Below are 13,552 nucleotides of genomic sequence, written 5' to 3'. Positions count from 1 at the left end.
CTATTTATTTGTATTTAAGTTTTGAAGAAGCCACTGGGAAAGGGTACCAATAGACCTTAATCTATTCGTAAAGTAATGGGAATTCTTATAAGGCACCTCATTCAAAGGGTTGAATTCCTGATACATAATGGATAAGTATGCATTGCATAGTCATTTATAAATCCTTGTTCTTGTATTTTCGTACACACATACATACGTTTTATATTTTATATATATATATATATATATTGTGACGAAGTGGCGTAGAGTATCTGGTTCTGGATACCATTAATACTTGGTGCATGAAATAGTCAAAGATCTGTGTCTGGACACCATTAGTATTTGTTAACCCAAATTGCCAAGTATCTGGTTACTACACTTACCATTTGTACTTGCTAATACAAGAGACCCTTTTATTCCTGGGTCTGGGACACCCTTTGTACTTAGGGCACAGTTCATTCAAGTACCTGGTTGTTACTTACCTCACTACAGACAGACATCTGACCCTTCATCACAAATACTAAACGACTGAATACTCTAAAGGTAAGAGTGATCCCTTTTTTCTAACTGAACAGTCAAGAAAACAATCAGTCTAAGTTCATTAAAATATGTGTGAGGTAATCTTAATTAAAGGGTATCACTCGTGCAAATTCAAATTTAAGTATTTCCCCGATTCTGTTTTATTTGTGGGAAACGTCACAATTATCACTCTATATTTCTACCTAAACAAAATAAAATATAGCTGGTGGTTCAATGAAATACTCATATGAATTTTAAATACAAAAGTTTATTTCTAAATTCAAAATTTATAAGTGAAATTCACAATCTCAGGGAAATTGTTATTACTTGAAAACAAAAGTTTAATTAATTCTTGAAGTAATTATTAAGCCAAAATTAAATCAAAGTTTATCAAGAAAATTAATTAAATTAAATCATAAAGCAATAATTAAATTTGAAATTAAATTTAATTAAATGCAAGTTAATTCACAAGTGTAAGATTCAAAATGTACACAATAGAATATTATTCAAACTAATTAAACAAAATAAAGACAATGCAGAAAAACATAATGCATAATATAAAAACAATTAAAGCATTGACAGTACAATCATTAAGCATATAAAAAAAAATGGAATATGTGAAAAGAACAAAGCAAAAGATAAATGTTTAGAAATAATAAAACGTTGAAGTGCACTTCACAACATTTGTAAAAATACCTTATACACAGCTGCAGCGTCAATCAAAAGGCCTGTTACAATTTTACACTTTTTCACTATTTTCGTGGCGCCTTCACTAAAACCAATAAATGCAATACTATGTTCAGATCCCACAAACAACACATATATTACTAAGAATTATATAAAAATGAGTGACCAGCTCGTTACGTTAAGTTACTGAGACAGCCTCGCGAGCGAGCGAGAGCGAGAGAGAGAGATTCTTAGAGAGAGAGAGTATAACGCACGCCGCCTATGCCTCAAAGCGAAAGAATGAATGTCTCTCACCCATAAGCGTATAGTCTATAGTTGAAGGCGAAAACATATTACGTCATCTCTATAGGAATAGCTATGAATAAGGACCCTTGTTCCATTCACAGGACCTACCGCGATGGGAAAAAACTAGCTTAGCTTATCTATTTACTAGGGGCTGAATAACATTGCGGCTTGGGGGGTCTTACGCTTGTTTTGCGCCGATAAAGAAATCACCTAGCTAAGACATTCTCAAAGAGCAAAAACAAACTCTGTTCCAAAGGCTTATGAGCTTTCACTCTCTGTAAGTCTTACGCACTTCAAAATGAAAAATGGATCACTTAAGGCATGTTGTCTTTAAATTTGGGAAATCTGAACACAGAAATAAACATTTCACACCATGATACACAAGTTCTGATGTGAATTAATCATATTACCAGAATTATAATTGCATTCTAAACTTACATTATAAGATATATATATATATATATATATATATTTATATATATATATATATATATATATATTCCACGCGTGTCCGAGTGCATGTGTGTGTGTATCATCTATGCATGAATATTATTCAATAAATCCTTATTTTAAATGTATCCTGTCTACGCTGCGATTTACCATTGAGGTTGAATGGATTTTTTTTTTTATCTTTTAGCGAAGACGAGCTGTCAATAACTTGTCAAATTTTGAGCGCCACGCAACGTCGTATGAGCTCTAAGCTTTCATATGAACGCCTCGTAATATTCGATTGCATGTATCATGACGAAATTGATACTGAACAGAAAGATGGTGGCGTGGTTCACGCTCTGCTAAAATAATTACGAATGAAAAGAAAAAGAAGTAAAGTTGAACTGACCATCATTGAAAGCAGAATGACCACACAGTGAAATATAAGAAGTGATACGTTAGTGAAAGGATGAAAAAATGGTTGATTTGGATGATTAATAGACTCGTAGTAGAAATCTACCTGAAAAATGAGTGCATTAAAATTTTTTTTTATTACTTTACCCCATATTTAAACTTGCGACCAACGGTCTTAATTAAGGATAATCAATAACTAGACAAAACTGTTGAGAAGCCAAGCACAGGGCTGGAAACTCTCAGTCTCTATCGAGAGTTCACATGGGCAGGATCTATGTTCCACCTCTCCTGAGGGATACTTTTCAAAGACGTATCCCTCAGGAGAGGTGGAACATATGTGAACTCTCTCGAGAGACTGAGAGTTTCCAGCCCTGTGCTTGGTTTATCAACAGCCAATCGGGAGCGTCGAAGGGGACTGGCCTAGATATCAAATGTACGGTTGATGTGAATCTACTAGGGCAAATAATGTGTCTCGTTGCAGGGCTTTGACTACATTACCGCCATTTCATTTCAAAACAAAATCAAAGATTCTTTATTTTGATTTATACTTAAGACTTTCTTTTTTTTTTTAGTTTTATCCATTTTTTGTTTCCAGGCCCCAGAGGCAATCTCATAATTCCCTTTGCAACCGAGCGGCGCTTCGAGGTCAGCCTAGACCTACAGTCAGACAGCGATTCGGACGACGACAGCCTCGAGATATCGGCTCTTCCCGTCTACGAACCGGAACCCGACACAGAGAGCGAAAGCGAGCCTGAAATTTTGCCCGATCCTGAGCCTGAACCTGAACCTGAACCTGAGCCTGAGCCTGAGCCTCTACCAAGAAGTAAGTAGCACTGAGCCTTTGATGGGGGAGAACTTAGGTCTAGATATTATTTTGGAGAGCGGGTTCTTTTAACTTAGGTCTAGATATTATTATTTTGGAGTGATTTCTTTTAACGTAGGTCTAGACATTATCATTTTGGAAATCTATTCTTGGTAAGTTTGGCTCTAAAGTCAGTAGTCTTTCAGGGTTGCTCTATATGAATCTTTGCACATTCTACACAGCGCAGGAAATGAACAACTGGCTATCCTACAGTAAAAATGGCAGATTACCCTATCAGTAATTCACTCCTTAATCACAAATATTATTCTGGACTTTGGAATACCAAAACATTATACGATATAATATAATTAAGCTTATAATTGTGTGGCTATGCTTAAGTAGGTGTTCACATAGCCTTCATAGGAGAGCAATAACATAATACACTTTTTTGTCTTTTCACATACAGAGCCCCCTCCAGTGATTGCTCCGATTCCCCTACCACCCCCAAAATCACCCACTCCCCCTCCACGGCAGCGGACACCCACTCCCCCTCCACCACAACGATCACCCACTCCCCCTCCTCCCACACCCCCTCCCCCTAAAGATTTAGCCTGGGTCCCATACGACAAGAAACACACCCCTACGTTACCTAAAGCAACGAAAGTCTCCGAACCCTGCGACTTCTACATCGACTCCGTCAGGTTCTTACCAGATAACATAAGTCACTGTAAGGTAGGGCATAGTGATCTCTCTTTTCCATTTTTCTCAAGTTGCGATCTGAGATACATTAATTTTCCAGTCTTTATGCACTTCAGCTGCAAATTTGGATAAACTTGCAACTTGTTTGCTCATTAATTAGTTGATGTGTATGTAAGTTGAAGGTAGCACTGGTCCGCAGTCTGACCAGAGCACATTGATACAGTTATCAAATCGAGTTTTTTTTAATAATAATCTAAGTGTCTGGTTAGAATTGTCTGATGTAGTTATGTAAGAATCAATCTTCATAAATATTCGGGAAGTTTTCTCACATTATATGGACATTTTCAACTTACAATAAACTAACTCATCAAATACATACTACTTAGATACATACTATCCCCTCTAAAGATCCTTTTCTGATTGGTGAAATAGGTTACCAACTATACTCTGTTTTTTTCATCTGTCCATCCGCCTGTGGTGTTTTTGTATGGTAACACTGCGTCCTGGGCTTTAGATAGTTACTCAGCTTACGTTCAACGATTATAATAATATCCTATTTCGAATATTAACGGTGTAATTCGCATACAGTAAATTATCAAAACACTTTTCAGTTGCAAATGTAAACCCAGATATCCTTTTATTTACCTAAAACTTACAAATAGCTTAACTATGTAAAGCCCGGGACGCAGTGTTGCCATACAAAAACACCACAGGCGGATGGACAGATGGAAAAAAACAGAGTATAGTAACAAACTCTTCAGAGTTTATCGCATGCTGTAGGGCATTTAGGCACTAATCAGAAAGTCTACATTGTCCAAGCAATCTTCGTGTATCCTCTTGGGAAGGGCTCAAATTGGCACTGTAGGATGATATTGGTTCTTAAGAGGGATTCTGCTATAGCAAGTAGAGTGGGCAATCCAATCTTTGCTGAGCCAGTGAAGTCGGAGCTTTGCTGGGGCTTTGATTGCTGCTGGTTACTAGAAACAGCAACTAATTCTGGCAAATTGTTGGTGCTATCTCGAAGCCCTAATCGGGCTCTCTCTAGCCAGGAGGTACGAGGCTCTACACTTTTATAACTTTTACCTCTATACAGGAAATACTCCTTCTGGTCTTTTAATTAGCAGAATTTCGCCCCATCAAAACGTCCTGCAAGACTTCACTTTCATTTACCCCCAAAAATCAGCACAAACCATATATGCCATCTTTCGCCAACTTTTTCATTTCAAGTCGCCTAGCACAACCACCCTTTCTCGTACTCTGCACCCAGCCAGGCTCAAATTTTAACATTCAGAAACTTTTTCATTCATTTTCACTTTTTTTCACTGTTGTACAATGTACACAATTTTTTAACATTTCTCTGGCCACAGTCAACATTTGATAATGAATATGTATATTTACATAGTTTAGAATACAGAGGTATAGTAGATGTGTTCTGTTGTTTGTGTACCCATTAATTATGTATGCTGTAGAGCTGAGTATACAGATAGGTATAATGATTGCTAAAGTATTTCCCTGTCCTCCTCTGCAGGTCACCGGAAGGATAATTAACATGTACATATCTGAGGATAAGAACGTGCCGGATATTCTGACATATCCAGAGCTGGATAGCCAAACTCGCTGTCCAAAATTCAAGTAAGTATCTCTTGCAGTAAGATGACTTTGATGTTACTGATGTTATAATTACTTAACTTGTCGGTGGTTTTATTGGTAATACTATTACTATTATAATTAGCCCATCAATATCAAATTTGTTATTATCACTGTTCTTATCATTTGTGGTTGTTCTTGTTATAACGATGTTACTTTGGATACATAACAGGTGTCTATGCTTGTAATTGTTACGTGTTCCCACCAAATTAAGTCATATGATAAATACAAATACGATGTGAACAGCAATTCAATTTTCCTTTCGTCATCTTTCAGAGCTTGTATCGATTCATATTATTTATATTTTCAAGACAAAATCCCCCGTTCTTTTTTCATTTATATCTACATCTCACAAAGGATATTTGATGAAATAACGTACATCACATCCTATATCTTCATTCTCGTGACGTTTTGCAATTTTTCTCCCAGGTTCAAACTGTGCCTGAATAAACCCAACAACAAAGAGCGGCAGTTCCTGAACCCAGAGATGGTCATTATTCTGCGGATCTACGGTTACGAAAACCACACCAAGTAAGGTCGAACGAAGGTCTTTCCTACATTAGGTTACGTCGTCAGTGTTGTCGCTCCGAATGAATCGTCTGGACATTTTGATTTTTTTTTATTCATATAGATTTTTGGCACCGTGCCAAGCACTGGGGCAACTTTTTGGCATTATGCCAAGCACTGGGGCAAGTAAGGCCTTTCAGCGCTGAAACGGAAATTGACAGTAAAAGGTTTGAAAGCTGTTACAGGAGGAAAACCTGGCAGTTGCGCTATGAAACAATTGTTAGGAGAGGGTGGACCGTAAGTTGGAAGAAAGAGAATACGAACGGAGGTACAGTAAAACACTGGGGCAACTAAGGCCATTCAGCGCTGAAATGGAAATCGACAGTAAAAAGTTTGAAAGGTGTTACTGGAGGAAAACCTCGCTGTTTAACTATGAAACAATTGTCAGGAGAGGGTGGACAGTAAGATGTAAGAAAGAGAATATGAACGGAGGTACAGTAAAAGGAATTAAAGTAGTTGCAACCTTAAGTAATGCCTACCTACATTACACCGAATGAGGTGCACTGACGGCAATACCCATCTATCAATGTTTTCGTAGTTTTGATTGTCTTTTTTTTCAGTTTGTAAGTCTAGCTCTATTCAAATTAGGTCAATAGTCTATTTTCATTTAGTTACGTTTTCAGGATTACTTTTCCTCCTATTTTTATAGGTCTAACTATGAAATGAATTCATAGGTCTCATTATCGTTATAATAACATAGGACCACTAATTTTTTTTCCAGTTATGATATGACCACTAATTAATTTATTTACCATATGGTCACTAATCAATATCCTTAATTACCTAAAGGTCAATCATTCAGTGTTTTCATTACCATATGGCCAATAATGAATTTCTTGAAATCATATGGTCACTAATTAATTCATTTAATGTTCATATTGTCACTAATTAATTCTTGAATTATCATATGGTCACCAATTAATTTCTTTAATTATCATATGGACACTAATTAATATTACTATATGGTCACTAATTAATTTCTTTAATTATCATATGGACACTAATTAATATTACTATATGGCCACTAATTAATTTCTTTAATTATCATATGACCACTAATTGTTTTTTAATTACCACATGGTCACTAATATAATTTCTTTAACTATCATATGGCCACTAATTAATTTTTCAATTACCATATGGTCAATAATTAATTCTTTAGTTATTATATGGCAACTAATTAATTTTTCAATTACCAATGGTCACTGATTAATTTTTTCCGTTATCATATGACCACTAATCAATTTAATTATCACATGATCACTAATTAATTTCTTTAATTATCATATGGCCACTAATTAATTTTTCAATTACCATATGGTCACTAATAAATTTCCTTTAATTATCATATGTCCACTAATCATTTATCAGTCTCTTTTACCACTTGTTTTTATCGTCTCCGTCTTCCCGAACTCCTCCATCTCTACTCCGCCTCCTCCTCCTTCAGGAAGGTCGTCGTGGTGGGCTCCTGCCTCCTGCGAGTCTTCAAGGGGGAGCTCAAGCCACCGCTACTGTGCGTCGGCGGGTGGCAAATCCGGATCCGCCACGGGCTGCCCAATCCGGTGGGAGGATTGGAGGACCTCGACTACACCGACATGGACGACAACATCCCCATCTACGGCACCACCGTCTGCGTCAGGTTCCTGCCGGCTTCGAAGGTCGGTTCCGACGCCCTCAGGGAAATCTGCATTTCATTTTCAGCGTAACGTCAGTGGAAGGAGCTAGTCAACTTAATATTGATTAAAATGCTACAACAGGCGACCTTAAATAATTTCAGATGCAAAACATTGACAGAATTCCATCTGGCCTGCCAACTTATGACAGTAAACGTTCCTTATATCTACAGTTTCTACACACACACACACACACACACACACACACCACACACATATATATATATATATATATATATATATATATATATATATATATATATATATATATATATATATATATATATATATATAATATTCATGTCCACTATATCTCTTGAAATGAACAAAAATCACCGTCCTTATCGTGAGAGATCTATTTTCCATGACGGGTTAAAGTGGTTCCTAAGCTTTGAAACCAAACTGAAGGATATGAAATTTAGCTCTGTTCATTCCCCAGACGAAAGTAAATTAGTTAAAAAGATCAAAAAGGCAAATCCGTGTATTATACATAGCTCAACACCTCCTAAAAAAAGTTACACGTGTTTAAACTGAGCGTGCATTTTGGTTAAATCAACAGTTCCTTAAATTACGTAAATTGTACAGACTAATCAAGCTGAAGACGAGGCGGGTGAAAGTGTCGTCGAATTTGCTTTATTTTTAATATAAATATTTTTTTTTTTTTTTGTGGGGGGGGGAGGGGGGGGTGGGGGGGGGGGTGCTTAGGCGGTGAGAAAACGGGATTGGAACGGAACCACTGGTGTTTTATCATCTTCGTATTATATGCTTCAGACTTAGTATGTCTTCTTTTAATTTCAGTCATAAAACTTATTCATATTTTTATTCTTTTAATTGTTATCGTAGATACCCAAGCTATTTATTTAATTCGTACTTGTCTCGTTTCCTGGAGATAAGGGCCACACTACTACTGCATTCATTTTCAAATTCAGGAAGCTTCGTTTCTCACACTGGCTTGACCACTAACATTTGCATTGTACGTTTTGAACATAAATCTCCAATTCAAATGCATATTCCCTCTTTATTGAAAAGTAACCTTCGTAGTCTATCTGGTATTATTTAAGAATCATGAGCGATAAATATAGAGAGAAATGATTATAATAATTTCCCGCAATCCTTATCAGGACTACGTGCCGGCTCCTAACTACGAGACAGGATACTACCAGAACGAAGGAACCACTCCTACGGAATCTGAGAAGAGGATCTACAAGCACTACATTTCTCGGGACGACTACAAGTAAGGATTTGTTGAGGTTGTTTATTATGAGAGGAACTGCTGATTTTATTGATATGACTAGCTGGCGTCACACAACCATTTATAATATGTCATGAGTAAATATATATAGTAATATATAATTATATATATATATATATATATATATATATATATATATATATATGTATATGTATAGCTTTGTGTAAAGTCTACAATCCCCCAGACTTTTGTCAGTGGAAATACGGACAGTCTAAATGCATATATCTTTGGTTAAAGGTACTTTATATATATATTTATATATACATATATATATATATATATATAATAGATATATATATATTATGTATACGTACACCTATATATTCCTCCAACAGGAGCGGCCTCGTTGGTGACCACCTGAGAAAGATGTTGACTCTTGAGGAGAAGGCGGAGCTGCCCAACGGACCAGCGCTGGAGGTAAGACCGAAAATTCTCCTGTCTGGAATTCCGATTCCCAATTCCAGTAGCAATATTTTCGCCTTAACTAGGATAATGATTGCTTGCTAAATAAGCAAAAAAACCTCCATGAAACAAAATCGGTGTAAAGTGAAGAAAATTCTATTCTGGTTCCTAATTCCTTGAGCAACATTATCGCCTTCACTCAGATAATGATTGCTCGCTAAATAAGCAAGAACCTTCATGAAAGAAAATTGGTTTTAAATGGAAGAAAATTCTACTCTAATTCCTAATTCCTTGAGCAACATTTCCGCCTTCACTCGGATAATGATTGCTCGCTAAATAAGCAAAAATCTCCAAGAAACAAAATTGGTTTTAAATGGAATAAGTCAAGGTTTTTAGTGAAAAAGATCGATCATTAAATAGGTATACAAACCGTTTTGGCAAAAAGCTTTTCTCTCATTAAATAAATTTGATGTTTACGCAACACAGGTGATTTTTAAAGAATAATGCAAAGGTTTCAAGTTCCAAGAAAAATGTCCTAACAAAATAAAAAAAGCTTTGGGCATTGAAACCGGTTTCTAATTAGGCCATACAAAGCCTCAGGTAACAAAATGGGTTTTGATAAAACTGCCGACATTTTAGTGACGTAAATGATTCCTAATAGCAAAAGTAAAACTTGCAGATGACTAATAAAATAGTTTCTGATTTAATAAGTAAAAGTTCCAGATGTCTTGAATGGGTTATAGTAGTTAGGTTGAACCGGAAGTCAGAAAAGTAAACCGAGCGGAATTGATTAATCAGATATGAAAGTAAATAAATGTGTTTTCTGATCAGTTACAAACTTCAGGGAATAAAGAAAGGGTTTGTTTTATATTTATTGAATAATGAATACAAACTTTAGTTGATAAAACGTCTTCTTAATTACATGAACTGTTATTATTATTATAGAAATAATCATGGCAATGATATTATCTATAAACAAAACGTTAGATTTTTTAAAGTTTTGGATACGATAATTGTATCCTATTTTCTCTTCATTAAGTTTAGATTATGTCCAACTCGATATGGAACGTTAAGATTAAAATCTATTCAACAGATTGATTGATATGCATTATAATCTTGGCCAATCTTGTCATTTCGAAGACACAAACAAAATATAAACAATGAGTACCGTTGAATCACAGACACTGTTAACTGATGATTGAGTCTAAACAACTCTGAAATTTAAATCTATTGTCTCTAACAGATGATTGGGTTTTATAGTCTTAATATCAAAATTAATTGTTTTATCAACTGAGGACCGAGTTTTAATAGCTTCAATATTTAAGTTAATTAATCTTTCAAATGAAGACTGAGCTTAAACAGGTTTACCGCATAAATACAGATAATATCAAGAGGGAACTGAGATCTATGATAATATCACTGGCTTTAATCTGGGCAATATTTATTCTGGTAGCCCTGGGCATTAGGGCACAATAAAATTCATTAGTTACCACATATAAAACTGCCACCTCGCTGTATGTGTGAGATTGATCTACTTTTTTATTACCAGCTAACTAATATCTATAAATACTGACTAACCCTGATTTTTTTTTATGATTTTTCGAACAACTTATAAAGTCAAAGATCAAGGTAAGTTATGACGCAAGAAACAACGTAAATAGCTTTTATAAAGTTACTCTACTTATATCTCAGGCGTTCACTTTCAAAACGGCACCAATAAATTTTGCTGAATGCTAGATGTTGTAATACCTAATTAAACTGATGCTCTTTGTCCGAATGCGTATTTATTCATTGGTAACTTGAACGTTTTTATATTGATAATACCTATTTGATTGTCTGCCATTAGGCGAAGGAAATCTGGAAAATTTTTGCACAATGAAAATGACTGTGATTTGGCTTCAAACGGTTCATTTTCATGGAAATTTATCAACATCGATATGATAATCAAATAAAAATTGCTTAGATATTAAGCCATCTAGCACATACTTAAAAACGAACTGACAATCATTGTTTAACCGAGAGGATAATGGATAATGAACATTTTGAGAAACATATTAAAACTGAAATTGAATAAATTAGTACCTAATTAACTTATAATCGACCTTAAACTCTAATATAGGCAGCTAAAGCAACCATAAATTCAGAAGCAGTAAGAGAATATAACGGAATGAAAAAATGTCATATCTAATGTAAAACAAAATTTGTTGATTTGAAGGACAATCGAATTGAGACCACGAAACTTGTAAGAGAGATGAAACCAAGAAACGTGATTTGAAGACTTAAGTCTGTCGTGAACAGAACAGACTTTTCAGTGCTTCTTAAAGCTTCGAAACTTACATCCTATCTCAGGCGAAGCTTTCAGTAGAAAACAAAAATATCTTGAACTCTACTTTCCCCAAAATTTATTTGCGGAGACAGACGGGTCTGTAATGACAAGGAAGATTACCAAACATTATTATGACGCTGGATCGAATTTTGTTATGACCATGTATAAAATGGCACAACTTTTATATACCTTCATTAAAAAAATGCTTGCATATGCAAAATTCTTGATTGCATGTCGGCTTTATCACTTTTATTTTCTTTCCTTTAAATAAAAGTATCTAGTTACATTAATTCTCTTTCTCACAGACGACTGGTTTGACCTTCAGAATATCACTCTTGTCTTTTACTCTTTTAAATTTTGTAAAATAATATTTTCTTTAACTTGTACATATAATTACTTTTCCATAGAAGTGCCTTCATGTTTGCTTGAAGTGACGTTTTTAAAAGTCTCGGTATTTGTCTCGACAAGTTAAATTCTTTAGCAATTTTTAAGTCTCACTAAACATGACTGTATACCTTTTTAACATCGCACTTTGTCCTATTTATTGCATTTCGTATGTATTCTTAGCATCACAGATATCCCACGTTAATTGTTGCAACATGACACGTAAGTATTCTCATTTGAAATCATGTGATATTGCAGAGAAACGCAACGCATAAACTCATACTGACTCTAATCTCATGAGTAACTTGAAAATATTTTGAGTGACCATATATTCACTTAACTTCCTCTCTCTGAAATATCTTGCTGAAGGCGTGACCTGGACAAAACAGCTTACTGAATAACTGATGGCTCTTAATTTCATTTAACCAAAAAGCCAAAGACATTTATTTATTTTTTGACTTAAAGAGTCTAGGGATTCTTTCATTGTTTTACAATTGATAACTGATTTGTAATGGTCCAATTTGCCAGACCTACATGGAGACTACTTTGGACCAAAAGGAGCAGCAGAAGAAGACGAAGGAACAAATCCCAAACATTGACTACACCCACTACATCCGTTACTGTCCTAAGGTCGGGTTGAAGGCGAACGTCCTCGCCGTGTTTGGCCTTCCAGGTAACTATTTAGATTTCTCCTTCTAAATAACTGTTTTCTCTTGCTTTCTAAATAACTACTGTAGAAAGAACTAAAAGTTATTTCCACGGTTCCCCCAAACAACTTCAGGTGTGCAACTAAACTCCTGCGATCATCAACTGAAGTTTTCCAAGACATTAAGACTAAGGTCAGGGTCAGCAACAGTCTGTTCTGGTCACCTTATAATAAGAGGACTAATTAACCTGTCAGTCTCATATTGGTGTAAAGAGGTTATATGGCCGAATGAATAAAAAGGCCATCTAATTCTAAAGTGAAATGATGAATGACCTACGTCAAACTCAGTATTACGTATATTGATGTTTTGAACACTATATTATGGAGGACAATCAACCTTCCAGTCTCATACTTGCTACACAGGTGTCACACGAACAGATAAGAAACCTGTTAACTTTTTATTCTAGATATCAAAGGCTGCGGCCAAATGAGTAATAGGCTAAATCTTGTGGTTTTAAGAAAACTAATTCACATTTCAGTGTACGTAGCTATGTGGATAAACGATTTTAATTTCGGAACTAATGAAATCATAGATTGAGGTGAAAGTCAGTGGCAGACTGGACTGTTGTGGGCAAGATATATAGAGCTTCAGCTGATTGTTCAATATTATTATTATTATTATTATTATTATTATTATTATTATTATTATTATTATTATTATTATTATTATTATTATTATTATTATTATTATTATTATTATTATTATTATTATTATTATATGCAGGGAGCAGACCTTTGATACATATTTTGTTGAAAATAATGGCAGTTTTGTACGAATTAA

General features: G+C 35.0%; 1 protein-coding gene across 1 annotated transcript in view; it reads left to right on the top strand.

Moving 5' to 3' along the window:
* Positions 1–13,552, top strand: part of LOC135224699 (uncharacterized) — a 100,832-nt gene that overhangs the window by 77,343 nt on the left and 9,937 nt on the right. The window contains exons 14-21 of the mRNA XM_064263969.1: positions 2,909–3,136; positions 3,582–3,847; positions 5,343–5,446; positions 5,891–5,992; positions 7,476–7,686; positions 8,823–8,935; positions 9,289–9,370; positions 12,594–12,738. Of these exons, the coding sequence (XP_064120039.1) occupies positions 2,909–3,136; positions 3,582–3,847; positions 5,343–5,446; positions 5,891–5,992; positions 7,476–7,686; positions 8,823–8,935; positions 9,289–9,370; positions 12,594–12,738 (1,251 nt within the window). The remainder of the gene's footprint in view (positions 1–2,908; positions 3,137–3,581; positions 3,848–5,342; positions 5,447–5,890; positions 5,993–7,475; positions 7,687–8,822; positions 8,936–9,288; positions 9,371–12,593; positions 12,739–13,552) is intronic.

Source organism: Macrobrachium nipponense, chromosome 12 (assembly GCF_015104395.2).
Source record: "Macrobrachium nipponense isolate FS-2020 chromosome 12, ASM1510439v2, whole genome shotgun sequence".
NCBI lineage: Eukaryota > Metazoa > Arthropoda > Malacostraca > Decapoda > Palaemonidae > Macrobrachium > Macrobrachium nipponense.
This window is presented reverse-complemented; position numbering and strand designations above follow the sequence as displayed.